Raw genomic sequence first — 25,285 nt, forward strand, 5'->3', positions numbered from 1 at the left:
ATCAGTTAGTTTAAATAGATGCCATTTCGAAGATGAATTCTGTTTATCTATAAATTCTTCGATCTTATTAATTATTGCCATCCCAATATCAATACTTTTTAAATCTTGAATTAAATGCCTGTTACATCAACTATAATTATACAGTTGGCTAAGCATGCTTAACTTAATTCGTATTCAAACAAAAACGTGGAACCTTATAGTCGATAAAAAATTGATTAATGTGATGATCGTAGTACAACTAATTTAATAAATTTAACCCATTTATCCGCATCAAAAGGAAGGATTAATAAACATGCTGACGATGTTGCAAGCAATACCAATCATCTGACGTGTTGTCTCTTATAGGAACCATGCACACGTGTTATTATTATTATTGTTATTATAATAACATGATTACTATCGCAGAGCAGTAACATGGTTGATACAGCAATCAAGATGTCTGTATTAATTGTTACAATTCTTTAGAACTTGTAAATTTTCCTATCGCGAACAGGCGCCCAGCAATCTGTTTTATGAAGATGAGAACGGACGGTTGCCAACATTAGATTGCCCCTGTTTTGTTTCAGCTTCATCAATTTCTCTTCTTCTATTTAAATTTTTAGTAGTTCTGCAAATTTTTGCAGTTGTTGGAAATAAATAAACAGCAGCAGCTATAGCTGGCAAGTGTTACCTTTAATTCCTAGATATTTATAAATCAATAGTTAAGGAAAGATCGGGTTCATAAGGCCGGATCCCTTGTGGAATCAGGTCATGAAAAGTACAAGAATCAGCAATAGGCCATGGGCCTATTTCTTCAGTGCCGAAATTTCTATTCTATTCTATAATAGCTTCATAGTACCTATATGAACTTCAAGCAGTGTCAAAAAGACTCGCCAATAGCGTGAGGCAGTAAGTTGAATTCAATAGAATTGTAGCTTTGCTGCCGTCTAGACTGAATTTGACCGAAGCTCAGTACACTCTTCTCGATCACAGACTAAGTGGCCACGCAGTGATTGAACGAGCAAGGCGGTATTTTGCACCGTATTCGAATTATCTTTCATTAAGGAAATATCTCAGACATGTTCGCTACAACTCAAGAGTTCAGGGAATTTTTAAGAGTAAATTTATCTCTTCATATTGGAAATTTTGCTTGAAAGAGAAGAGAATATTGAATTTTATTATAACCGCGTAGCATTTAACAACACAAGTTTGAACAGCTTCGTTAACACGACACGTTGCAATAATTGCCTGCATGGTTATATGGAAGTGACGTGGAAAAGAAAAGCAAGCTTAAATTAAACTGAAATCAACTTTCCTTGAAACTTTCAAGGTATTTTAAATGTAATGCAAAGGTTGAATCAAAACGAAACTAATAAAACAACGTACGAATAATACAGCGTTTCAACACACATTATGTTGAAACTCGAATACCACTTTTGGCAGAATATAACTACTTAATTCTCAAAACCTTGCTAGAATTCATACCGTCACGCTATAATCATGTCACCGCGTACACTACGAATCACTTAGCAGCATCATGCATGGAGTGATTATAGCTGCATTAGATGCACGAGATGAGTATACGTGAGCTTCGGGGAGTGAATATACTTGAGTTGCATGCAGTGAGTTTACGTGAGCTACGTGGGGTGAATGTACGTTTCTGGGGAAGAGGCTGGATTGCGTGAGCGTACAGGGTCTGGATTGCGTGGAGAGTCTGGGCTGCGTGAGCGTGCAGGGTCTGGACTGCGTGAGCGTGCAGGGTCTGGATTGCATGTTCGTGCAGAGGGTCGTTATTGGTCAGAATATGAGAGCGTCAGTTACCATTGAGCTGTTTGGCCCCGGACGGCCTGCAGAATCCGCCGATTAACTGCTTGTGCTTCATTCTTTTAGATTATGCAGCTTATTGATGGGTTGGTGTGCTAGCCAACTTTATTTTGGTGAGGCAGTGCACGGTGTTCACATCCATCTACCTGGTTATTGTTAGATGAGCATCAAGTTATTCACCTGGCTTTACACCACAAGTTGTACATACGTAGTTCTCACATGGCTGAACATCTACTGCATCAATATTATTATGTTCTACTGCACCAATATTATTATGTCAACAATACATTCTGCCCGTGTGTGGATTGAAGAATTATATGTGTATTGATTTCCTTTGGGATACAGTTCCTCTGCACTCACCGCACTGGCATCCGCGTTAAATCTCCGTTAACATTCACGATTCAGTTCAAAGGCACCTGGTGCTATTATTCATCAGAGTATTGACCTGACCTTCTGAGAGAAGATTGACCTGATTTCATTTTTTCCGTCAACGTGTGGTAGAAAAAAGATGACATATGAAATGAATCCTTGATAAATGTTAACCGAACAGAACATTTTAGGCTTGCGTGCCCAGCTCTCTATGCGTCATAGACGACTGGTATGTGTGTCGCTGAGAAGCATTTGCCGCGCGGCTCGGCAATTGGGGGTTAGGTTGGCGCTAAGCTACAGGAATTTCATTTGCCAAGTGATTTTTGATCTAATGCTACCTGGGCTCAATTGCACAGCATACTAATGTGTTCCATTACGACACGCTAATAACACATTATTGCCACGACACGCTACGTTGTCCCGAAACACTAAAAGCATGAGGATATAACCATGACACGCTAAAATCGCTAATACATCTTCACCACACATCGCTAATATCACTCCACATCGCTAATACATCTTCAAGAAAAACTGTATCGACTATATCTTCTCGGTATCGTAAAAAAACTCTTTTAGCATGCTTTTATCGTCATCAGACACTATACTAACACGGCAATATCGCCTAGAAATGTTTTTTTGATCACGACACGCCGTTAGATACTTTACTGGCACGACATAAGAAGAACTTAGCAGCTGTAGCGACATAATTCTTGTCTAAGGAAATCAATGGCAATTTTTTTTATGCTGCAATTGTATGTTTTCATGTCTCAATTATCTTTTCAGAATTTAGACAGATATTCACGATTATCTTAACCAAATGATTTTAATCGTTTTAACATGAATTGCAACATTTCAATAATTGTAATCTTCAAAACAGTTAACTTCTATATAACAGGACAGAATTGATATTTTAAATTGTTTTCCGTCTAACATAAATCATCGTGCGATATTCTGTATATAAATCTGAATATAATAAAGTAATTAAAAGATTATAAGGACAAGATCAGGTTACCAAGGCAGTGACACCAGGCAAAAGCTTCACCTAGTAATTTAACGAGTGCTGTTCTTATGATTTACGTAACATAAAAAGGCGAATATTGCGCTTCGACAGGTAACGTTTGAGCCTCATCTAAAAGCCATGTATTTGACACGCATGAGAACAGAGGAATCGGTATGAAAGATACGGTGTTATTTATTATCATTCATGGTGACGTGCGATCGCTTTTTACGGTTGATGAGCTGTAAAATTACCGCCTGTAGTGGAGCTGCGGGACGTCAATTTGAATTGACAAATGTAGGCAGATTAGAATTGGTGTCGATAAGTCTAAAAGAATACCAAATAATGCTGAGCTCCGGAAGTTCAAATTACAGAGACCGGTTCCGGCCGGACAGATTTTCTTCAGAGTCAGTGAGTGGGATGATGACCGTGAAAATAATAAAGCTGATTACGAGCATAAAAATCAATTGGACGAATTTCATTTGTATATGGCTTGAAAAAAAAAACAATTGAACAATTTCAATCAAATAATTCTCTGGTCATTACTCGCACGTGTTTAAATCAGCTAATTTTGCCATTTAATGCCATTTAATACTAATTCTGCCTAATAGTCAAACTATGGAGTCCAAGGCGCTTCAGGTATTGTGCTGCGTTGTCATGGCAGCCGGCAGGTAACAAAAAGAATGTAGTTTGTCTTCCCTCTATTGCTCTTATAAGCTGAAACTTGAAAGTGAAAAAAACCTTAACTCGAGTAATAAAACGAAGATTGACACAGGTTAAAAAAGGAGCAATTTAGATGTCCACACTAATGCTCATGACACTACAGTCAATCGTGAAAACTCTGTAGGCAACGCTAACCAGTATCTGGGTAGCAACGCTAACCCTAAACAATAAAACAATTCAGACAGGAGTAAAACAGCGTCTACCAATGAAAAAATACTCACAGCAGTTATGAGGACCTCCATGGCGATGCATCAAATGGGCGAAGTTTATCATCATTGCAACTCGGCTACGAACTACAGATATACCGGCCGGCTGCAGGCCTGCATCCCTGCAACTCTTCGCCCTAGCCTCCGCTGCGCGAAATGTTGCCATAATAAGTAAGCTTCGTGGCTCCCGATAGATCGTGAGCGTTGAAAATGTTATAAGTGAATACGTGTCAATATTCAAAGTCTTTGGTGTTGCTCCATTCTGATGCCGGAAGCTCCCAAGATGTGGAATGATTAGATTTCATAAACGTGGCTAGAACCTTCTTTAGCTTATTGGTATCAACCCTCTATTGCCGTGTGTCACTCTCCGGGGACATAACTTTCAACTTAAATTATTCCTAAACTATCGAGAGTAGCAACCTGAGGACGTTTGTACGCAAGAGGGAACATTTTAAAGTTGTTGTACGTGGCGGCAACTATCAGTGCAAGTCATTTTGCGCTCACTATATAGAACGTATCCTTTTTGGGAAGTAGGCGCGTGACTATACAGTATACATATTGCTCCGACTACTCAAGTCAGGTAGTACAGGGTTAAAGTGTTTTCCACCGAGGTTAGTTCTCATTTTATTACCGAAATTGAATATAAGAGTCTAGAAATATTTTGCAGATCAACGTTACGTACATGTTACGGACATTTCTAGTCGCTTTGAGGGAAGTGAAATGGGAAAGTTTTTTCCAAGTTTAATATCAAATATCCTCTTCTTCTAAAAAACTATGAACTAAAATTGTACAGACGACGATTACCACACATCATTCCGATTTAAACAAAAATTACATTTAAGACATTGGTCCTCGAATACAAATGGATGACGAATCAATCCCTGTCATTATTTCCATTATCCACATGGCGTTTATGGATTTTTCACTGGCAATTAAAAGTTCTGGAATTATTTTCAGTTCCCATTTAATAGCCAACGTTCGGCCGCACCTTTTTCCTGCTGAAAACTCAAAAAAGACCACAAGTGACATTGCCTCCTTGCTGCGTATCAGCCATCTAGCTTTGACAATACTCAAAGTCAAATTTCATTGAGTGAAATATGAATATTGAGCACGCGTTCTTCTGAGATTCAAAATTGAAAAACAATATTCGCTTCTAGTTGCTATTTTTACATTCTTCCATTTTTCGAGCACGCGCACAATGAACCATAATAAATCTAAGCCCTTTTTTCCCAACTAAAAACAATGACGTTTACAAATAACCATATTGAGGGCGCACTCTAAAATCAGATTATTGCGCACCCTTTTCCATCCGTATGAACAAAATTAACTAGCGCAATCTTGAAAAAAACATCGAATACATGCAGCTTAATCCGAACAATATCTTTAACAAAATTATTAAAACCACGAGTTTCATTCGACAATTGATTTCGCTGTCTTATAAAAAAATTTAAATGCTTTACATGGCCTTATAAAAACCACATGTTTCATGTGACATGATACCGCTGTCTTATAAAAAATAAAACCCTTTACATGACAAGATATCGCCGCCTTATAAAAACCACATGTTTCATGTGAAAAGATACCGTCGTCTTAAAAAACTACATGCTTCATGTGATAAAAAATTTCCATTTATAAAAACCACATGTTTCATGTGACAAGATATCACCGTAATGTGAGAACCACATGCTTAATGTAACAAGATTTCGATCGCATAAGTTAAGCTTTTGCGGTCCAATTAAAAACCTTAATTGAACTGCATTAACGTCAGACCTTACGAGAAATGCGAGTGTTTCATTTTACGGGCTATCGACGGAACCAAGTATGGCATCTTTAAGGAAGTTCCGGAGAATAATTTTGTAAGTAAATTTCCAGAAAAGTTTCACGGTTGCGGATGAGCGTAAATGAATCAGGGATTGCAGCTGAAGAAAAGCTTAATGTTTTTAAATTTATTATTATTGATATCGTGTTTCAGTTTGCAAGCTAGTATTCTAGTTGTGTTTGCATCTGCGCACCAATTTTACAACGGCGTAAACTGACACTTAGTTATATTAGGAGGGCTAAGAGGAAGAACTTTTGATTTTTACAAAACCGATTGTGTTTCGTTGTACATGTTATAGATGACACAAGTTGGGCATCTAGGAACTAGCACTAAAAAGATGGAATCATTTCTAACAAACTCTAATCCGTTGGAATATATCGAACTCCATGTTTAAAAATCCTGAGGAGATTTAAAATCGTCAGGAGTTGAAGAATAATCGGAAAGAAGTGGGATGGATCTCAATCGAAGGTTAACTTATGATATTTTAATTTAATTTATGAAAAACCTGATACATATTTGCAGGAATTAGAAAAATAACAAAAAATATTTTCCCATACGAAAACTCCCGACATATTTGATAAAATATTGAACCGACAGCCAAACATGCCAAATCAACATCATTATTAGCCTCAGGTATGACAAAAATATAAAATTCCTGCCAGTCACACAACATCATAGCGATACTCGTCAATAATGGTTCGACACATCGCTCGTCTTCTGATTAAGATTTCGGAATCAATTTCAAAGTCGGAAAATTTTTCCTAAAAAAACTCACGTTTATGAAACAACGAACGCAATACTCATATAGGATACTCACAGGTAATCTGGCTTTATAGGTCGTACGCCCGTACTATCAAAAATAGTAACGAGTTCGTAACTCAGTCATCCAATCACTGACAACGCTTTTCAAGCTAAACCACCAATCACAGCCAAGATATCAGCCGCTACGTGTAGGTGCTTAGGCCGCGATGCGTACGTGTAGCCAAAAATCTACCAAATGAATAAAAGGGCCCTAAACTGTCTCCCATGGTCTCTGGAAAGGCTTTTATGAGTTTTCTATGTTAAAACACTGATTTTTATATTAAATTGTATTTTATCAATACGATAGCTCATTTTCTAATGTGAAACTTGATTTTGTTGCATAATCCTTTCCTTTATAACAAAGTTTCTGAAATATTAGTTTGAACAACCTGAGGACAATCACGAGATTCTGAATTCAATACAAATCATTGAGATTCATAAACGAGTTTTGTTGTTACAGTCGAAATGTTTACATTATTATACTTCATCAATTGTATAATTAACGGAATACATCTTAACATTTTTTCTCAAGTTTGATCATAGCGCCTCCGATCTAAAAACACCTTTAGGATAGTCACTAAGACGTCTAGCAACGCACTGTCATAGTTTCCAAACAATGACAAGTTAGGCTAGAATGAAACAGATGTCTAGGAAATGCCTAATTGCCTGGTATTGAGGACAAATTAGGCTAGATTGAAACAGATGTCTAGGATACCTAATGGCCTGGTATTGAGGACAAGTTAGGCTAGATTGAAACAGATGTCTATGAAATCTTCCATAGTCTGGGATTGATGACATGTTAGGTTACATTGAAAAAGATTACGAGGAAATGCTTAATGGTCTGGTATTGGTGAGAATTTAGGCTAGATTGAAACAGGTGTCTAGGAAATGCCTAATGGTCTGGTATTGGTGACAAGTTAGGCTAGATTGAAGCAGCTGTCTAAGAAATGCTCCATAGTGTGGTAGTGATGCATTTTCACTCCCGCCAGTCCGTGGTTCTCATCAGGGTAGCTCTGCGAAAAATTAAGGATACATATAATTTAACGTAATATAAAGATTTAAATGCTTCAGGCCAACAATGACAGAATAAAACAAGAAAAACGCAGCAACATCAAAAAGCATAAAAAAGATTGAGCAGCAAAAATCAAGGATACGCACAAAGAAAGAAAAATGAGACATCACAGCAATGTTTAATTTGTGCCGGGGCGTTCGTTCATACGTCAGCCACGTTGTTTCCATAAAATTGTTGGTTTTCGAAGAGCCCTCTACCCCCGCGTGTTCTAGTAACTCAATACCAAGTTTTGATTTCAGTCTTATAAAGCATCATTGAAAACGTTCCATTTTGATTTAATCTCTCATGCACCACGTTATTGAAATTAGGATTTAAATCAATACAAATATTGATTTATACCTGAGAGCTGAACAGGACGTCTGCCTTCTCAAGAGCCCTGGCCAGCATCATGGACTGTTGGTAGTGCACGTTATCGTCGGCAGTTCCGTGTATCAGAAGAAAATCTTTCCCCTTGAAGTTGTCGGCAAGTCTCGTAACATCGGAGGCCTCGTAGGCCTTCAAGTTGTCTTCGGGAGTGGGAAGGCCCATGTAGCGTTCAGTGTACACCGTGTCTGTGAGAGGATGTACAAAATTAAAATGTTGAGAGTTATAGGAGGTTTCATGCACCTCGTGTATTTTAGTACTGTAGAACTTTCTGAAAATATCTGAAAAACTTGTGTTGAAAAATAGGATTAAATAAGTTTAAAATTGTTCGTAAGCTACAAATGTTGAGATTTTAATACACGTTTCAGTAATTTAATATGAAATATACGAGTAAATGCCGTTCTTGGATTAATAAGAGTAATACCAATAGAAATGATCCGTAACAAGTGGAGTTAAGATCAACCGTTAGTAATCAAATTTCTTTTCAAGATCGCCCGTCACCTCTTGAAAGATTCAAGAGGTGACGGGCGCCTCTTAGGGACGGGTCTACTCACCGTAATAGATCCAGGACGTGACGGGCGCCTCTTAGTGACGTGTCTGCTCACCGTAATAGATCCAGGACGTGACGGGCGCCTCTTAGGGACGGGTCTGCTCACCGTAATAGATCCAGGACGTGACGGGCGCCACGGAGATGCCGCACTGGAAGACGTTCTTGGTGTCGCGGGCGAGGGCGGCGGCGGTGACGTAGCCACCGTACGACCAGCCCCATATGGCGGTGCGCTTATCGTCGATGGCGGGGAACGACTTTTGCAGGGCGCTGTGTGTACACCGAATTATTAACATATTTATAAAAAGGTTAAAATAAGTGATAAAAAAATGTAACTCAGTACTTACTGCAGTGAGTGACAGAGAGCGCATTTTCTTGTCGACGAAAACTTGAGGTCACGGACGGACGGATAGACAGACAGACAGGCGGACGGACGGACGGACTTGGCGAGCACAATGGTGCATTTTTTCCATAAATGAGAAAATGCGCTAAAAATTCAAAGAATTATCAATATAGGTAAATTATTCCTTAGTAGTAAGGCTTTTGTAATCACTTATTTATCTGTACTTATTTAATTCTAACTTATGATTAAGTACAAAAATGGTAAAAAATTTCTGTATAGAAGTAGTGACGGGATTGAAATAATTCAGTTGCATGTGAAGTAAAAACAGGTTAGGAATAATTACTGTCATTTTAGTTTATAGACTAATAAAATAATCATTTAAGTTTGAATGTTTTAAATACCCACTAAAAAAGAAAAAAAATAATTGTTTGGTTGGTTGATTAATGGCTGCATAGCTTCACTTAAAGGTCGCATGAAAAAAAACTTTTCCCGTAACCTAGGTACTGGAAATTACATCGTAACGGAAAGATTTTTAAAGCACAGACTAGAAAGTGCGAAAACATTTGCATTATTATTCTTATATGAATCTATCTCATTAGATCAAAAGGAAAGAACTAAAAAAATTATTTATAAATAGAACCCGAAAGAATTTTGAGTTACAACGTTAATGACATGAGAACTTTTTTTAAATTAACGAAAAACTTTACCCAAATCAATATCATCAATAAAATTTAAAGTAACTATTTCAATAATACTGGACTGAATAATTTGTTTACTAAAACCGCAGAACCCAAGTCCATGATAAATATCTATACATAAATAAAAAATAATATTGTAATGCATTCTCTGGTCATTAATTGTACCGATATTAACATATAAATATCTATACGTAAACAAACCACTTCAATTTTCGAAGCATGTGTTCTGCGAAAAAATTAAAAAATTAAGCAACTCGACTGATTACTGCAAACGAACCTAACTGATTACTGTAAACGGACTCAACTGATTACTGTAAACGGACTTAACTTATTACTGTAAACGGACTTAACTTATTACTGTAAACGGATTTAACTGATTACTGCAAACGAACCTAACTGATTACTGCAAACGAACCTAACTGATTACTGTAAACGGACTTAACTGATTACTGTAAACGGACTAAATCGACCTCGCCGGTGCCGAGCGCGCGGTTGAGCGCATGCAAGATGCCGTCGCCTGCGTAGCCTGAGCCGCGGCCGTCGATGCTCGTGTAGATGATACCGCGCTTAGACGCCAGGTAGTCGCCCCAGCCGATACGGAACCTGTCGTTGACAAGCTGCGAGCCCGGCCCTCCGTACCTATAATATAGTTTTATTATTTTAGGCTTCATATTTAGACTTTGAATATAATATGTAGAATGTAAATTGATAATAGCTACAATTATGAAGTGTTACAACCGATCCCAAATCTGTCCTTCACAAGCGGCAAGCCAGGCCCTCCGTACCTATAGTATACATATATTGGAATGCAGGCTTCATATTCAAATTTTAAATATAACTTGTCAAACATAAATCGCTAATTGCTTTATATATGAAGGTCACAACCGGTGCGGAATCTGTCCTTCACCAGCTGCGATCCCGGTCCTACGTACATGCAATACGGGAGTGTTATATATATGATATATATTTGGCTTTGAGCTCCAGATCAAAACTCTATTAATGATTTTGAACTGAACTAATGATGAAACTGGCCTTCGAAACGTATTTATTGAGGATTTGGCTAATTTACTTGGCGTTTTCCTTGTTTTAAAATTATTAGTGAGCTTGTGATTTAGGCAGACTAATGATATAAGTATTAATAATTTTTTATGAGAAAATTCAAATGCTCTGTATATCTGCTATATGGAATATTGAAAAAATACTTAATTTTTGTGTAAAATATGTTGTAAAAATTCTAGAAACGGGACTACAAGCCAAATCATTTTGAGGTTTTGTATTCCAAGCTTCATATCCTATTTTAACCGTTCGTCCAACATAGTATCCAAAATACCTGTGACGTCATTTCACACTGACTTCTAAAACATTATTATCTGGAATTTCACGAATTAACTCCTTCAGAAAACAGATTTTGATAGTTCTATTTCATTTCTTGCAACTTCTCTAAAATTCTTGGCAATAACTTACACATATACGAGCATAGGATAGGCCTTGATTTTATTAGGGTTGTAGTCGGGCGGAAGCTTCATGGAGACCTGGGCTTTGTAGCCGCCCGCGACTTCGATCTCGAGGCGCTTCTCGAGCGGCAACACGCGGTCGTGTAGGCTCTCTCGAACCTGGCACGCAACCGGAATTATTAGAGTCGTGATGCATTTAGGGAATTTAAATTTTGACAATAAAGCCAATTCTATAATTTATTTAATTTATAATTCTGGAATAAAATTTTGAGAATAAAACCAATTAAGTTACGTAATTAATGTAATTTTTAATTTCTGGAATTTAATTTGAACAATAAAGCCAATTCTATAATTTATTTCGTTTTTAATTCTGGAATTTAATCTTGACAATAAAGCCATTTCTGTAATTTATTCCTGTCATTTATGCGATGTTAGTGAATCGTATAGTCTTATTGGTAGTGTCACAGTTACATTCATATCTAACAAGAAAGCTTATGAATATGACGAGGCTTATGGACTTTGAACGTGTTAGCTTAGGTTAAATCTTTAAAATACAGTATCTCGCAGGTATGCCAAATTTAACAAATATATAAACTATGTCAGCATTCATATTCAAAATGCTAAACATACAAAAATGTACATTCATAATTCTACTACTCATTTCAATGAACCAATATTTTATACTTAATGAAGTAATTAATTTCTGTCTCTCACGAATTGGTTGTCCTCGAGCAGCATGAGGCGCGTGTGGTCAGCTGAGCGGTGTAGCGTCACTTGCGGTATGCCGGGACCATTGCATGTCAACACGTAGTACGAGCTCGCCTTGCTCGGCTCACCGCTGTTGTAGTTGCAATCCTCCTGTAGCAGGAATAAATGCTCTAATTTATATAATAATATTGAAAATAATAATAATGAAAACGTTTTCAGCGCTTATTAGGCCATTTGGCCTGTCGCTGATTCATAACATCACAGAACACACAGCTTGTTGTGGTCTCGAACTCGCAACTCACTACTACAATTCTGCTGTGCTTAACCGCCCGGCCGCCTCGCCGATTCTGACCAGAAACTGACGCACAGAGCTAGGATCGAACCCGCGCCTCTCTGCTCCAATCTTGGTACTCTGAACTGTAACCACTGGGCCACCGTGCCCTTTGTGGCAGGGTTACTGCAAATGGGTTTGTTATTTCGTCTCTAATTTTTAGAGGACTTTGAACCGATAGAAATTGTGTGCCCTATTTATTGCTCTCAGTAATTATTTAAAAAGTCATTATAATTTAAATCTTTACAAGAATAGTTCTGATATCAAGATTATTCTTACGCTGTAGTCGTTTTTGAAGTCGCATGTGATGCAATAAGCTTGCTTAGGCTGCGCGGATTGAAGGTCGCCGACGTAATAAAGATGTCTCTGCCCTGGCTTTCCTTCCGGTGCGCCTGAGAAATACCTGTTAACAGCGAGGAGGTGCATAGATTTATTTATTCATATCTTGCTATCTTGCTTTAAGACCCTTTATTCTTTAACTCGATTACAAACCAGTTTAAGATTAGCCGTATAGCCATCAAATTTTTGAGGGCTATAAGGCTTTTTATTTATAAAAATTTTTATTATAGATTTTTTAAAAATAATTTTATATACCTACTTCATAAGCCACCTAGCGCATTGTTTTTATTGGTTCATAGAGCTCGGAGGCAGTCATCGTTATGCTTCTCTTTGCACAATAAAACTAAATATTTCATTTAATAAGCACCGATGCACAAAGAATAAAGATGACTGTGAAGTTAATCACACATTATAATTAAAATCAAGTGGACGTACAATAAAATCTCGTAATGTAAGGAATACTCCATGATAAACCATGCCCTTGTCCTATCAAAAAGTGTTCATTACTAAAGCACATTTTCAAGTGAATTTGAGTATTTATTGTGTAGATTTTATCGAAGTACGAGTGAGGAAATTTTACAAGTACAGTATACCTACTTACTAAGTTACTAACAGGGATATTTTCTGAACTATTAAACATGGATTAATGAGCGTAAAAATTTCTTCTGCATTGTGTACTGAACCGTCTGATTGCTAAAGTTTAAATGATTAATTTGAAAAAATTATTACTCACACAATATGGTTGGCTTTGTCCCAGGATAAAATACTTTCGACTTCGTAGGTTCCTGATGTGAGAGGCTCGAGAGTTTGGTCCGAAGTCCGCCTCACATATATATGCTGCACGGACATTTGCAAAAATTAATTTCGAGAAGTTTTACAATCAGTGTACACTGTACAGCGTAATTACTGATGTGTACTCGATTTAAATGTTAACGAAAACGATAAATTATTATCAAATTAATTAATAGAAACTTTGGACTTCTTCATCGCCTTTTCTTAACAAATAAATAACACCAAATTATTAATCGCTTCATCGCTTTTCTTAACAAATAAATAATACAAATTTTTTAAAATTGTCCCTAAAGCAGCAAGAGAAGAATGGCATTCACTAATGGACCTGCTTGCATACTTTAATGCCAGATACGAGAGAAATATCAGCATGATAACGTAAATCTATCATAATTTGGATTTGCAAATATTTTGGCCAATGGAAATTGACGAACCCGAATGCCCGACAATCGTTTAATCTATGTAATCCATTCGGTGTAATGTGAAAAACGCAAGAAATAAGCAACATTACTTCTAATTTAAGAACTTTGAAGACGACGCTTTAGGGAACGTAATTAATGACCTTGTAGTAGCCGTGGTCGCCCTGCTTGCCGGGTAGGATGATAAGATATATATTAATATTACTGATTAAACTTTAGGGAACGTAATTAATGACCTTGTAGTAGCCGTGGTCGCCCTGCTTTCCGGGTAGGATGATAAAATATATATTAATATTACTGATTAAACATTAGGGAACGTAATTAATGACCTTGTAGTATCCATGGTCGCCCTGCTTGCCGGGTAGGATGATAAGATAAGAGTCGCCGGTGTCGTCGAACATGGGCGCTGTGTAGAGGTCGTTCCAGGCGCCGTCTGGCGATACGTGCACAAGATCGTCCCGGCAGACGCCCTTAGAGTTGCACTTGCTGATGATGCTCAGGTTCTGCAATGAAATTCATGAGGTCCCTTGATGCTTTCCAAGTTACTGATGCAAATGGGAAATAAAGATTATTTACTACTAATGAAATTAATCAATGCCAGAGGCACGTTTGTCATAACTGATATATTAAAAATTGGCAGGTATAAAAAAAACTGTGACCTGCATGAAATTTTAACCTGTTTTTAAATATTTGTATGGGCTCATGTGGAATCCAAGCTAGTTAGTAGTTAGCATCATTTAGGTAATGAACTGATTCAAAATTCTCTGTTACTGAACGTCAACCGCATTTCCTTACCTGGTACTACCTCTTCTGAATCGCTTCCCGAATTTCCATTTTTCAATTTTCAATCTTCTTAATTAACGTCCCTATTACCATTTGGACCAGTGACCCATAACCAGAACGACTCAAAGTATTCCTTACATGATACTAATTGATTATTTGTAAACGTAGAAAAAATGATGCATTTTCTACCAGCGATTTTTCGCAATTAAGGCCAAATTTGTAAATTCTTATCACAAACTGCGACATTAAGCACCTAGCTAGAGGTAATTACATCTTCTTCACGACTTTATTTCCAATAATTCATTGGCATTTAACTCACCTGGTGCCTGTTCATCCAGATTATAGCGACGGAGTTTTCGTTGCCCCAGCCCACAGCAGAGAAGTAGTGGTCCGAGGACGCAACTTGAGAAGGCGGAGGCAATCGTGTGACGGTGTCCCGAGAACCGGAGACCAGCGCACCGATGTCCACCATCCACAGGTCCACTACCGGGTTACTGCGACCAGGCTGTAGATATAAGCAGTAAAATTAGAGGAACATTTTATAAATTTTCAGAGAAATTTTCTATTTGTAAACGACGATTCAATTAATGTTATTGCTGTTGCAAACCCGGACACCAGCGAACAGATGTCCACCATTCAAAGATCCACCACCGGGTGGCTCGACTGCAGGGATTCGTTGCAAAATTTAACGATAATTTAATAAATTTTACTGTTGCAAGAACCAGACACAAATAAATCAACATTCAGCATCAGAAGGTCTAATAATTACTGCAGCCTGACTGTGACAAAATGTTACAATTAAATTGCCTAGTCAATTAAGATCGACGAAGAAATCAACGTAAAATGTCTCGAAGTAAAGCTTGCAAAATTATAGTCATTGTAATCAATTCTGGAACTATTTACTGAAAAGCTTGTTACACTCGATTGCAGAATACAAGATCCCCGCAAAAAAATATTTCGTTCACTCCTGTGGAAATTCAATTCACTACTGAAAGAGAAAAAATGCATCAATGTGACCCTAAGGTTCGATACCTGATGGAAAATCATAAACATAGCGGAAAAACTGCGGGGACTAAAAAAATATTTTAGTGGAAATTTTTCATTTAAAACATTAATTTTTTTATTTAACAGTGGAGAGTTATTAAAATTTTTACCTTAGGATACTTGATGGATTGCTGGAATGGATACTGGAATACGAGCTCGCCAGGCTGGCCGTAGAGAGGGAAGTTCATGGTGTCCACGAGGGAGTCGTTGAAGGTTGCGAAGGCCAAACGAGTTCCTTCAGGACTGAACCACATTGCTGAGTTCGAGCTCAGAATCTCCTCTGTGCAAACAAACATATTGTACTTGTATCAGTGATACGGAAACTTATAGGGGTCTAATGGCAGAGTTTATAGAGTGAAACAGAGGCATGCACTCCTCGAACAGTGACATCAAGCTCGCGAGTAAATTGTATCTTTTGCTGGATTAGGATAGAGAGTGAAAATGTAATTAGCAAATAAATTACTGTAGTGATTCAAATTTAATCAGCAAAAATTTTTGGATTGTCGAATTATAAATAGTTTAGATTCATATTTAGAATACAAATTCCTCCAAATTACTTTACATTATCACCACGCTATTGAATAATAAGCACATATAGTGATTATAGTCGTAGATCAAAGAAAACAATTAAAAGTTTCTGTAGCATAACAACTGAAAGATTTTTCTGCAGAAGTTNTAGTCGTAGATCAAAGAAAACAATTAAAAGTTTCTGTAGCATAACAACTGTAAGATTTTTCTGCAGAAGTTTATGGCTAAAAATTTTCAGAAATCTAGGAATATTTGAAGATTTTTCGGCGATTTTCGTTCTTCATAAACTCAGTCATGTCAGATGCATCGTTATCACACGGGTTAAAAATTGAATTTCAAAACTTTCATCTGATTTTTGGACTGGGAACCTACCAACCACCAATGGGTAGAGGTTTGCGCGTGACACCGAGAAATTGCAAGTACAATTGCAGGAGAAAGAAGAAATAGCAATTACAGTTGCAAAAAGAAATTGCAAGTACAGTTGCAAGAAGAAATTGCAGGTAATTCACCTTCGTACACCCAGTCCGGGACTCCATTGAAGATAGTGCCGATCTGACCAGTACTTGAGATGCGGTACATGGTAGAGAGGGACGGTGACGTGGTGTAGTACAGGTCGTTGTGGAAGACAAAGGCTATAGCGTCCGTTGTCGGCGCCCAAGTCGCTACGAGTAACGGGGGCTGATCGGCCCGACCTCGGACCCTTTGGGGGGCCAGGGGCGTCACTTCCCTGCGTGAACGGTAAGGTTTTGTGGTGTCAATTATTAAATGGAATGAGTGCAGTGACTGTTGCAATGGAATAAAGAGTGGAATTTTATTTAAAATTAACTAGTTTCTGACTGAGTAAGTTCGAAGGGGTTTAAGAAATACATGAATCCTCTATTTAAACTTGCATACTACAAGCGAAAAGAAATGGAGTTGGATTTCCGTAACCACCTATATTACAAAATTTTTTTCATGTTCTACTTTATGTAAGATGATGTATTTCCTGATTTAAAACGCTTATCATACCGGAAAATGACATTCACGTACCCAGTTTTGACATTGAGGATGGTATGCCGAGCCAGATAAGAGTACCGGAACAGCTGTAACAATATTATTAATATAAAAATTGGCGTAACATGGAAATAGCTGCAAGTTATTCCACGGAAAATCTGTAAGAGATTTGATTACGAGTATTGTTGGTCACCCATAAATCACTTAGATTTAAAAATAAGAGTTTCCTCACTAATATCTGTTTCATAGACGCTAAGTAATCAAAAAAAAATTATCTGAAAGATTGAATTTAGCATTACAATCTTGTTTTATTTTACCGATCAACAAAATCGTCCAGAAATTGATCTTTAAATAGTCATACAAATCATGATGTCAATTTATTCTTAAGGGTTTATCGAGTCAGAATAAATGCAGCAAGAATTTCTCAAGGAATTTTCTGTAAGTAATTCCTGTTCTTCTGACCCACCTTCTGGACATCGTGTACGAGTAGTAAATACTTCCTGCTCGGTGACAGCGAGTAAGAGAAAGGCCTCCATTCTGACTGTTGCAAGATAAAATATTAAATTATTAACAGACATAAGCGGATGGAACCTATACTTGGAAATAAACTTGGAGTCAAGCAAATAACATTAGCAACAAAAACGATCTCTCACTTATATCAAAAATATATGAATCATTGTTTTGGAATATAAGGCAGCATTATATTTGCAAAGAAATATAATATAATATAATATAATATAATATAATATAATATAATATAATATAATATAATATAATATAATTTTAGTGAGTAATAATCATAACAATACACTCATTACTCACCATGGTCTCTAATATAATATAATTTAATATAATATAATATATAATTTTAGTTCGTAATAATTTTAATTAAACACTCATTACTGACCATGGTCTCAGCCGTTACCATGACGGCGGCCGTGAGGGTTCGCACGTCGAACAAGACGAGGGCTCCGTCCAGGTCTCGGTACGTCATCTCGTGGTCTGCGCGGGTTAAGGTTTTGTCAGCAAATTTCTTATATTTCTGAGATTTTTGCGACATTTTTGTGATATTTTTGTGATATTTTTGTTATATTTTTTGTTCGTAGATTTTGTGAGATTCAAAGGAAGCGTCGCAGAGTTGAACGTTAGCAATGATTGAGGTAGTTTTACCTTGTCAGACTGTACCTACCGTCAGAAGGATTATAGCGTTGTAAAATTATACTGCATAATATTAAAAAAATTGGGCAGCATAATATTCAAAGTAAAATTATGCAGCATAATATAAGTGGTGAAACACAACATTAAATAATTGAATTACAAAAAAAAACGAATAGTCGGAGCTGTGTGAATCTATATATAGTCAAGCTTACGATCTCACTAAGTTATACATTGAAACTAATGAAAAGACATGAAAAACATACAGGCGTAATTAAAAAACTACCTACTAGGAATGGTGGTTTCTAGGTTTAGAACCACTCCTCTTGATGACCCTTGGTGAATTGAAACCATCTCAACAGCAGGGAACAAATTTAAAAATCGGCACTTTCGGCTGAAGTCACATAAGCCTGTTCATGTCTGGTCATTCGAGTGTAGCTTTATTGTTGTCTATTCATGGAGGTTTTCGTCTGTCATCACATCCAGACAAAGCAACATTTATTTTAGTATTTTGAACGCATTTAATTTGAACTGAAGAAATAATAATTTCGCAGTTGTACGAAGATTGCCTGCAGAGGGAAACCTTTGGAAACGTTTTTTCCAATGAGTCTGCACTTTTCAGTTCATTCCTAATCAAGATCATTCAATTTCGATTCAATTTGATGAGTAATTTTCACCTTAATTCAATGTCTAATGATGATCAATTTTAAATCAACTTATTAATATCTTATACCAGCTGATAAAAATTGTTTGCAGTAAAATTCAACTTTTCATGGTCTTCGCGCTCAATAAACTATATTAATTGAACAATTCAAAATAATTAGAACAAAAATTTAGTATTAATGACAATATATATACAATATTCGAATAATTAGTATTTAAATTAGTTGGCATTTTAGTTTTATTTTCCAGAACTCCGGAGGAGCCTCAGCGTGGTGTATGGGGCTTCGCTATCACTAGTGTTCTAGTGTTCAGTGCAAGAAGTAACTAACCTGGTTCGCTTCAAGCGTAATTTTTTTGTGATAAACCCATTGCGAAAGAGGTAGGTACTAATCGAAATTCTTAGACCAAATACTATGAGCGGTTAAAAATTCACCTGTAGAAAAATAGGCCTTCGCTTTGATCATTTGCGGCCGAAATTCGATGCTTCTTCTTTCGTATGAACTTTAAATTTAATTCATTAATCTGTATTAAAGGTAAATTAACTTTTTATAATCAAGCCTGTTTTATTATCAAAACTAATAGTTTGTGAACATATTATTTCATGAGCCTGTAAAAAATTCGAAAAAATAGGAGGCAAAAATCTTTTTCATGGCACAGCATCGTGCGAGCGGCAGGAAAACATTCGTGAAGGACGCTGCCTCCTTTGTAGGACCTGAACAATGCGTTCGACTTGGCGTAGAATGCCAGTTTGAGGTGAAGTAACTTGGAAGTTCAGGGTGAAATACAGGAAACATTGAAGGCAATTTTACCTCAATGCAAAACGCACTCCCTTTTTTTGTAGAGGCTCTCACGAAAGCGGGAAAAAGAACCGGCACACAGCCATCGGAAAACAATTAGGAAACAGCGTAAAAGACTCGCGTAAAATGATTCTTCAAGTGTAAAACGATTCGCGCAAAACGATTATTCAGCCTTCAAAAAACGAACAAAGACATTTCTTCATTTCAGTAAGGTAATTTCAGGGAAGAGAGAGTTACAAGAGAGTGAGAGCATCACTGCATGCAAATGCAGAAAAAAGATAACTCTTTGTGAATACATGAAATATATACGTCTGCATGGTGATTAAGTATGACCTGTAAAACGAACGGTCGCCTGAGATTCGCTCACTCATAAGCGAGCTATAAATATGTATATAGCAAATATTAATATTTTGACATTTTGTCTGTAATCAAAGAAATCTTCAAACTTCCAAGCCTGCGAAGGAATAAAGAATTTTCATGATTGATTACTTTGATTACTTTCCCGAAAAACGCGATTAATTTCCAAAGACGCGACGTTCAATTTGAAATTAAGAACGCATTCAAAATTCGCTAGTAGTTCGAAGCCTTTAGCAAAAAGTGTCAAGTTATAAGTTATAGGATCCATCTGATTTGAAAGAGTATTGAGTTAAACGATCATTTTGATTTTAAAGGATTTCTCTTAAGGAACGCATCCGTTCATTGTGTTATGTTCCGTTCATTGTGATATTATGTTCCGTTCATTGACTCATCCGATGACTACGTTCCCGTTCACAGACCCACCTAATAACTATGCTACGTTGATATTTTCACTCGATTTTCATGTTCCGTTCCTAGACTCACCCGATATCCATGTTCCTAGACTCACCCGATGTCCATGTTCCGTTCCTAGACTTACCCGATATCCATGTTCCGTTCCTAGACTTACACGATATCCAAGTTCCGTTCCTAGACTCACCCGATATCCATGCTCCGTTCCTAGATTCACCCGATATCCATGCTCCGTTCCTAGATTCACCCGATATCCATGCTCCGTTCATAGATTCACCCGATATCCGTGCTCCGTTCCTAGACTCACCCGATATCCATGTTCCGTTCCTAGACTCACCCGATATCCATGTTCCGTTCCTAGACTCACCCGATATCCATGTTCCGTTCATAGACTCACCCGATATCCATGTTCCGTTCCTAGACTCACCCGATATCCATGTTCCGTTCCTAGACTCACCCGATATCCATGTTCCGTTCCTAGACTCACCCGATATCCATGTTCTGTTCATAGACTCACCCGATATCCATGTTCCATTCATAGACTCACCTGATATCCATGTTCCTAGACTCACCCGATATCCATGTTCCGTTCATAGACTCACCCGATATCCATGTTCCGTTCCTAGGCTCACCCGATATCCATGTTCCTAGACTCACCCGATATCCATGTTCCTAGACTCACCCGATATCCATGTTCCTAGACTCACCCGATATCCATGTTTCTAGACTCACCCGATATCCATGCTCCTAGACTCACCCGATATCCATGCTCCTAGACTCACCCGATATCCATGCTCCTAGACTCACCCGATATCCACGTTCCAGTCCTAGACCTGTCTCTTATACACATCTAGATGTGTATAAGAGACAGCTCCACACGTCACTCACCCCACACGTCACTCAACCCACGCGTCACTCACCCCATACGTCACTCACCCCACACGTCACTCACCCCACACGTCACTCACCCCACACGTCACTCACCCCCCACGTCACTCACCCCACACGTCACTCAACCCACGCGTCACTCACCCCACACGTCACTCACCCCCCACGTCACTCACCCCGCACGTCACTCACCTCTTGGTCAGGACCATGACGGCGATGGTGACGGCGCAGAGCATCATGACGACGACTGAGACGTCGAGGAGGCCGCGCCACACGCGCGCCCGACGACTGGCCGCCTCCTGCACGGCGGCGGTCCACGAATTAGTGCGTAATACGTGCAAAATTATCCGACACTTATACTACGTGATTAATGTAAAGAATCTGACGAACGATACAATGCACTAGATGATAGTAAATTTAATGATAACTTATGATATAATTCGAATACGAAGCTTTAATCATAACAAATATTAATGTGATCGTAAACATTTCGGCAAAAATATCATAAAAAGAACGTGAGACCATAGTAGCATTCTTTCGTGGTTCAGTGCTATGAATTTACGTGCCGTGCAGAAATATTCACACAACATAAATCCACCAGGCCGTCTTTTCCATTGCGGAAATGTATTTGGTAGAAAAAACATTAATAAAAGAAGAAATGAGTTACAGTCAAACAAGCAGAATCATCACTCATTTGTTATATTAAGTATTAAATACAAATAAATTACACATTTTCCCTCTTTTTCAGTTCCTTTTCAATTATTCCAATACAATCTCAAATAGTATAGTACTCAAAATATGCGCGAATGCATGTGTTTCAGCGTTAAAAATTATCATAGTAGATGAAAAAAGGTTGACTGACACGCAGTGCTGCGCGCAATGTTAGCGGCCGCGCGGTGTAAGTGTTGCATCCGGGGCACTGAGACGACCTGATGAGGGTAGTGGCAGCCATTGATACTGAGGGTAGTGGCAACCATTGTTGCTGAGGGTAGTGGCAGCCATTGCGGTCGTCAATATAGTGGCAGCCATTGGTGCTGAGGGTAGTGGCTGCCATTGCGGCCGTCAATGTATCATTTATCCCATTGTTGCTGAGGGTAGTGGCAGCCATTGCTGCTGAGGGTAGTGGCAGTCATTGGTGCTGAGGGTAGTGGCAGCCATTGGTGCTGAGGGTAGTGGCAGCCACCCACTCTCCTACAACCCACTCTTCTACAACCCACTCTCCTACAACCCACTCTCCTACAACCCACTCTCCTACAACCCACTCTCCTACACCCCACTCTCCTACAACCCACTCTCCTACAACCCACTCTCCTACAACCCACTCTCCAACAACCCACTCTCCTACACCCCACTCTCTTACAACCCACTCTCTTACAACCCACTCTCCTACAACCCACTCGCCTACAACCCTCTATCCTACAACCCACTCTCTTACAACCCACTCTCCTGCAACCCACTCTCCAGAAACTCACCCTTCATATCAACTGAAATTCCCCAATGTAACTGAAAACGAGAGCGCCGGCCTGGGCACTGCGATAGGAAAAGTTGCGTCGGTGGCGACTTTCACTCGACACGTCGACGATATGCCTTTCTTTTCTTGGGCTGCAGGGAGCCCACGTGAGGGATGAATACAATCGAATATTAACTCCAATGAACGAAATAATATAGATGTAAGCATATTAATTTGACTCAATTGTTCCGGGTTATATGTAGATATAAGTTTAATAATTTGACACATATATCCCGGGTTATATGTAGTTCTTTAATACAATACTGTAGATTTGGGCAGTTGAGCTGATGAATAACTTGATATCCTGATCAGTTTTCTCAGGGTAAAATTCCACTACAGATTAAATTAATGAAAATATCACTGGAAATTGTGCTTCGTTGATATTATTAAATTGAATGAATGAATTTGCCTAACTTTCATCTGAATAAACCCTAATATTTCAGTTAAATACATGAAATCGTACATGTTTCTCAACCGCCATCCTGATATCAAGATTCTCGTCGATGTTATAGCTCGCTTGGAAATGAGAAAAAAAACAATGTTAGCCATACAATTATCAATAATCAGGCTCTGTTAATGAATACACATAATTAGTTATACACATAGTTCTTCATTTCAAATCTTGTTATCGTCGAAACACGACAATTATTCCGGAGAGTGGAAATTCATTATAAGAACAATTGATATCCAGTCTTATGACGTCTTAGTTCTTAATGAAAGCATTTCCTCACAAATGAACAAAGTATTGTATATAATTTAAGAGGTTAAATGTATTCAATTTGAAAAAAAAATACTTTTTACAATGCATGAGTGCGGATCATATTTAAATTTGTGGTTATTTTCTCAAAAAATAAATTGATTTACTATCAGTTAGTGGTTATTTGGTAGAAAAGTGCTGGTTATAATAGGCATAAAAAATTTAAAATTGTTATTATTTTTAGGATTGAAAACACGACCAGCAGTGAGATCTGCACGAGTCTCTAGAGTTTTCATGAAGTGAGGAATAAAATACGATATAAAAAACAACCCAAGTAAAAAATGTGGTTTTCGCCATTGAAGTGAAATAATATTTCTAAATAATACTCGTTGAAATCGTACCCCTTCTAATAAAGGACGAACCCAAGCCGTAGCCAAAGTTATGCTGCTCTCAGGTTGATCATATAGCAGTTGTAGAGCACATGCAGCCTTTTAAGGCTAAACACATTCTGCTGTAAGAAGACTCCGAGTCTCAAGATATTGAGCTGAATAGCTGGGGAACCTCGCACGGAGCACAGCCGTGGGCCAGCGAGTGAAAGTGATCTTGAGACGCAGCCGCTGGTTGATCCAGCGATCGCGTCTTGTAAGAACTTCAGAGCTCCTAATACGTTAATGTTTTGCTGTTTAATAGTAGTTATGCAACAGTTTTGTTGTTCGTGCTTTACGAATGCTGTGCATGCCCAATGAATGTTTTTCTTGCCCATCCGAGTGTTGTTCGAGCGCCCTGTAGATATTGTTCGTACCCTATGAACGTTGTTCGTGCCCTATGAATGTTGTTCGTGCCCTACGAAAGTTGTTCGTTAAATATTTACGGTGCTCGAGCTTTGTTCGGCGCAGAAACAACGAACGTGCAGTTCGTTGTTTCTGCGCCGCTCCTTTTTGAGTCTTAATTTTGTGCGTCTTTACCGCCTATGAACAATTTTTATATACTTAACAGGGTTGAGACTAAAATTTTCCCATGCTTATGAACAAATATAGATAAATAATTTCAGCAAAAGAATTCGGTAAAAAGACGATATTTTGCAAATAAGTCACAGAAATATTTAAACCGTCTGCGGCTATGCTAATTTGTCAATAATGGAGAAATTACAATAATGAAGGCCGATAGCAATTATATAGGTGTTAAGAAGCATGATTGTCAAAGAGGTAACAACAACTGACGCTTTTACCTTCCCGAATTATAAGTATAGAAATATTATGCCGGGAAAACAGACACCGGATGCTGTATACGTATATACTATGTATTATGCAGGAAACGGGTATAGGTTCACAGCATGACTAGCATGAATCTCGTGTTATTGCTATCGTTTGCTGGTAAAACTTGAGTGTGGCGGAGGAATAAAAAAGTGAAGTGCAAACCTGGAGTGCGCATGCGTCAAGAAAACAATCATATTGACCTCAAGTTTGCACATGAGATAAAACGAATCAAGTGAGTCGTCACAATTAAGTAATTAGGGTTTGTTTGCATTTGCAAACAAAAATGAATATATTAATTAAAGACAATTCCATTACGGCAATGTTTGAGATTGCACGGTTGTCTACAGACCGGAGGAAAATACGAAAGTTCTATATCAACAAATGAAAATCCAGAAATTACCGATGAAGAATCATTTGCAGAA

At 38.0% G+C, this 25,285-nt stretch overlaps 1 protein-coding gene across 1 annotated transcript; it reads right to left on the reverse strand.

Moving 5' to 3' along the window:
- Nucleotides 1-7,452: 7,452 nt before the first annotated feature.
- Nucleotides 7,453-21,330, reverse strand: LOC108673462 (venom dipeptidyl peptidase 4-like). The gene is made up of 16 exons (XM_047884614.1): nt 21,320-21,330; nt 18,037-18,131; nt 17,596-17,670; nt 17,166-17,218; nt 16,646-16,863; nt 15,719-15,888; nt 14,884-15,069; nt 14,111-14,284; nt 13,307-13,410; nt 12,514-12,637; nt 11,910-12,053; nt 11,206-11,354; nt 10,192-10,380; nt 8,810-8,970; nt 8,130-8,341; nt 7,453-7,731 (listed from the first exon to the last, which is right to left on the reverse strand). The coding sequence occupies exons 2-16, from the start codon at nt 18,121-18,123 to the stop codon at nt 7,636-7,638; spliced, it is 2,142 nt and encodes a 713-aa protein (XP_047740570.1). The 5' UTR covers nt 18,124-18,131; nt 21,320-21,330; the 3' UTR covers nt 7,453-7,635.
- Nucleotides 21,331-25,285: the final 3,955 nt, after the last annotated feature.

The sequence above is a fragment of the Hyalella azteca genome, unplaced genomic scaffold (assembly GCF_000764305.2).
Source record: "Hyalella azteca isolate HAZT.00-mixed unplaced genomic scaffold, Hazt_2.0.2 contig15724, whole genome shotgun sequence".
Taxonomy (NCBI): domain Eukaryota; kingdom Metazoa; phylum Arthropoda; class Malacostraca; order Amphipoda; family Hyalellidae; genus Hyalella; species Hyalella azteca.